This window comes from Sinocyclocheilus grahami, unplaced genomic scaffold (genome assembly GCF_001515645.1).
Source record: "Sinocyclocheilus grahami isolate Dianchi unplaced genomic scaffold, SAMN03320097.WGS_v1.1 scaffold654.1, whole genome shotgun sequence".
Lineage (NCBI taxonomy): Eukaryota > Metazoa > Chordata > Actinopteri > Cypriniformes > Cyprinidae > Sinocyclocheilus > Sinocyclocheilus grahami.
In genome coordinates, this window is record NW_015505833.1 from 1217449 (window position 1) to 1222251 (window position 4803).

At 37.9% G+C, this 4803-nt stretch overlaps 1 protein-coding gene across 1 annotated transcript in view; it reads left to right on the top strand.

Moving 5' to 3' along the window:
* Window positions 1-3277, top strand: part of slc6a3 (solute carrier family 6 member 3) — a 17929-nt gene extending 14652 nt beyond the window's left edge. The window contains exons 11-14 of the mRNA XM_016242293.1: window positions 531-631; window positions 730-897; window positions 2964-3035; window positions 3125-3277. Coding sequence (XP_016097779.1) covers window positions 531-631; window positions 730-897; window positions 2964-3035; window positions 3125-3148 — 365 coding nt within the window. The 3' untranslated portion in view covers window positions 3149-3277. The remainder of the gene's footprint in view (window positions 1-530; window positions 632-729; window positions 898-2963; window positions 3036-3124) is intronic.
* Window positions 3278-4803: the final 1526 nt, after the last annotated feature.

Sequence of the window (4803 nt, forward strand, 5' to 3'; positions counted from 1 at the left end):
GATGCTGAAAATACAGCTGCGCATCACAGAAATAAATTACAGTTTAACACATATTCACATAGAGAACAGCTGTTTTAGATATACAACTAAATATATATAAAAAATTAGGTAATACTATTTCACAATATTACTGTTTTTACTGTCGCTTTTGATCAAATAAATGCAGCCTTGGTGAGCAGAAGACACTTCTTTCAAAAACACTGAGAAACCACAAGACGCCAAAGTGTTACAGATGTTGTAACACGTGAAATTAGTTACATGAATCCACTATACATTCGTTTGAAGCGAATGTTTGTTGTCTTTTAAATATTAGAAATGGGTTCATTCAGTTTTGCTAAAAATAAAAGCATCATTTGTAAAAGAGGTCTTCTACTTCAAGATTCAGTTTCCAGTTCAGTTACAGGATTTATAATTCATCCCGTCCTCAGAGCTGCAGTATCAGCGGCATTCATAGATATGAGTTTGGAGTTAAAGGCGTGAACACTTTGAACAGCAGAAGACAAATACTGGCGGATGCTGTGTGTGTTCAGGTGTGGATCGCTTCAGCGATGATATCCAGGAGATGATCGGACAGAGACCCGGCCTCTACTGGAGACTGTGCTGGAAGTTTGTCAGTCCGTGTTTCCTCCTGGTGCGTTCACAGTCTCTCGGTCCAACACAACACACATATCACCAATCTCCTTCAGATATACCATTAACCCGTGCCTGTTTCCTCTCCCCTGCACTCAGTTCATGGTTGTTGTGAGTTTCGCGACGTTCAATCCTCCCAAGTACGGCTCGTATTATTTCCCCACGTGGGCGACAATGCTGGGCTGGTGTTTGTCCATCTCCTCCATGATCATGGTGCCGCTCTACGCCATCTACAAGTTCTGCTCGCTGCCCGGAAGCTTCTGTGATGTGAGTATTTCATATTCGTCAGTATGCAAAACAGGTTTTCAAGATGAATCAAGTCAAGTCGCATTTATTTCTGCAGTGCTCTATACAATACAGATTGTTACAAAGCAGCTTCACAGTAAAAAGGAGTAAAATAACAATGTTAATGTTGCAAAATTCATCAATTACCCCATATACAACACAGTTTTTGTTTTATCAAGCTGTATTTACTCAGTGCAACTTATAACATCCAAGTGAAGGATAAAACACCAACATGTCAGAAGAAAATAAAAACCAGAATCACTTGTAGGAAAAAGGATTATTCCCCTCCTAAAAAATGACTTGTAAGCTCAATCAGGTGAAGCTGCTCACTTTCTCAATGGCACACAAAGCCATCTGACTTCCACCTGTGATCAGCTGTGCTCATTCTGATCATCTCAGCATGAAAAGAGCTTTCCTGCAGCGTTTCAGTCCTTGCTAGAGCAACTGAAGCCCGGGACACACTGCACAATTATCATCGCACAGTGTGTTTGCTGCTACGACCCACGTTTACTGACCAGCCGATACAAATGTGACAAGAAACTAAAACATAAAACTGCTTACCTGAAGCTCTTATCCCTTCCTCTTCCTCAGCACACATAAAAACGTCTACTGCCAAAGTGTGATTAATCAAGCTCTTCTTGTTTACCTCGAGCGCATGCTGGGGATGTTTTGTTCTTCTATAGTAACGTGTGTTGTAGCCTACGAGTCACTAGGTGTCATCATCACACAGTCTGCATGCGTGTCGCACCCGAGTTTATCAGATGCATGTCACACAGTGTGATTTGCAATGATCTTATAGGATTGCTAAAATCGTGCAGTGTGTCCCAGACTTAAAGAAAACAATCAACTATGGGTGGCAAGACACTGTCAGAAGATCTCCACAAGTCAGCAGACGGAGACAAACACATTTCAAAGGCTTTGTACATGCCTAGAAGCACAGTGAAGTCTATTATTAAGAAGTGGAAGGTATTCGGTACAACACACGCCATCAGATTGAACTGAACTTCAGCAGCTCTGCAAAGAAGAGTGAGCAAATATCGCAGTTAGTAGAGACAAATCCCAACAGACTAAAGGCTGTAATTAAAGCACAAGGTGCTTCAACAAAATACTCACACAAGTGGCTGATCCTTTTACCAACTCTGTGATTCTGGTTTTTACTTAAAACATTTTTTCTGACATGCTGGTGTTTTATCCTTCACTTGGATGTTATAAGTTGCACTGAATACAGTAAATACAGCTGGATAAAACAAAAACTGTGTCCGTCTTCATTTCAGGCTGCAAAGCAATAAAATGTGATTATTTTAAAGAGGGTTGATTCTTTCTACTTTTTGGGGGATTTCTCCTCACTTTGTTACACTTCTGGTGTTCTCAGTCAGAAATGACTGACCTACAAAAAAATTGCTTGTAAATTTCTTGTCAAGCTATATTATTTAATCTTTTCTTTCAATCAGCACAGGCTTTTGTAATTATTTTCGAACTGACTGATCGTACGCCTCATTGATCTGAGCTCATGCACCTCAGTTTCTGAGTGAAACACTTTATTTGTGGACAATTTTGCCAATGTTCACTCAAAAACTGAGGTGCATATTCTCAGATCAAGGATAATATAGCATAATGAGAAATGTGTACGCAATTTTGGTCACACTTTATTTTATTCTCACTATTAACTAACTATTAACTTTTGCCTCAATAAACTCCTAATTTGCTGCTTATTGATAGTTAATAAGGTAGTAGTTAGGTTTAGATATGGGGTTTAAGGATTAAGGGATCTAAAATATGCTCATGCAGAATAAAGCATTAGTATGTGCTTTATAAGTCAGCCAATATGCTAGTAATATGCAACTAGTTAATAGTGAGAATTGGTACGTAAAATAAAGTGCCACCGCGATTTTTAGTAGCCTGGCCATTTTTGCCCACAAGGGTTAAGCTTGCATCCCTGTGCAGAACTCATAAAGCGTGCACGGTGGCTTTGGTTATAGTGACGTCCCTGCGTTCGTCCCGTTGCTTGCCTGATTGTGTGTGAATGTGCTGCTGGATTATGTCGGCAGAAACTGGCGTATGCCATCACTCCAGAGACGGAGCATCACCTGGTGGAGCGTGGAGAGGTCAGGCAGTTCACGGTAAGATCTCATCGCCAGCAGACAGCGGTTTCATCTGATTTCTTATCTGTTGTGAAGAGCGCTGTGTGAATGTGACTTGTTTCTCACAGCTTCATCACTGGCTGGTGGTTTGAGGTGATGATGATGAAGATGATGACGGCACACGAGGACTGGAGCGCTGACAGAAGCGTATTACTAGTTGTTTCTTTGGACATGTGGCTGTTTCGTGACTTGCATCACAGTGTGTCAGTATCGGTTTCACTCTCACTATACCATGACTGTTATGCTGGCTGACTGCTGCTGGTTTATTATATCTTCTGTTTGTGGTCAGAGTTCAACTGAGCCTTATTGATAAATGTGATTGAAGTGTCAAAAACTGTACAAAAGACACATCTAGCAACAGTAAAGTTTAGAGACGTGTAAATAGTGCTACTGCAAAAAAATGTAGAAACTCTAAAGAAATCTACACCGTACTGTAACTTAGTTTATCATGAAATGACATCTGTGTAAAAAACTGACCTCAAACACACTGGTCTCCTAATCTATTTAGCGTGTGTTATAAAATGACTAAAAAGGACCTGATTATAGTCAGAGATACAGAAGCAGATGTAATTTATTGCAAACGTTACCAGCTTGAGAGGAGCTGTCTTGCCTCATAGACTTCTGTTGAATGATCAATACTTTCAACATGAGTTTTGCTTGTTTCTGTTTATGGTAATCGACAGCATGGATATTATCAATACTGTTAGATCTTTTCAGCAGATAAACCATGCTGTGATGACTGCTGCTCAGCAATTCTTTCAAATATACCTGTATCTGTTTAGAACAATTACTTGATTCATCACTCAAGTTTACACTCAAAGCATTACGCTGATATAATCAACTCAAAACATTATACTACATTTAAAAAATAAATGCATCAATAAAAGTAGAGAACCATTGTCATTATTGTTTGTCTTAATATTGAATAAATATTACACTTTTTTTTTTTAAATGATGGAATTCACCATGTTTGATCACTAATCACTAATCTTTTATCACAATGTCACTTTGAAGTGAATACAGTGGTGGATTTTAAATTATATGTGTCCCTGCAGCACAAAAGCAGTGTTAAGTCGCTGGGGGATATTTGTAGCAATAGCCAACAATACATTGCATGGGTCACAATTATTCCAAAAATCATTAGGATATTAAATAAAGATCATGTTCCATGAAGATATTTTGTAAGTTTCCTACCGTAAATATATCAAAACTTAATGTTTGATTAGTAATATGCATTGCTAAGAACTTCTTTTGGACAACTTTAAAGATGATTTTCTCAATATTTAGATTTTTTTGCACCCTCAGATTCCAGATTTTCAAATATTGTCCAATCCTAACAAACCATACATCAATGGAGAGCTTATTTATTATTTATAAATCTCAAATATTTCGAAAAATTGACCCTTAAGACTGGTTTTATGTGGGTGTTTTAATAAATATACTACATGTACAAATGTAGAGCGGTTTTCGTCTTCATTGCTATATATGTTTTTTTTATATTGATCAGTCAAAATATAGCCACTCATGGTCCATGAATATACTGCAGATTATTGAAAAATATAAGCACTAGTTTCCCTTATATGGAAATGTATTATTTAATATATTGCATTATATTTTCCAGTATATTTCCATATATTTGTTTTGTAATGGCAGCAATGACAATATCGGCTCAAATAATGCACCTCCTACAGTAAACCTGTTCATTTCAGCTGTAAACAGCAGTGTAATGCATGTACAGGTATGTTTT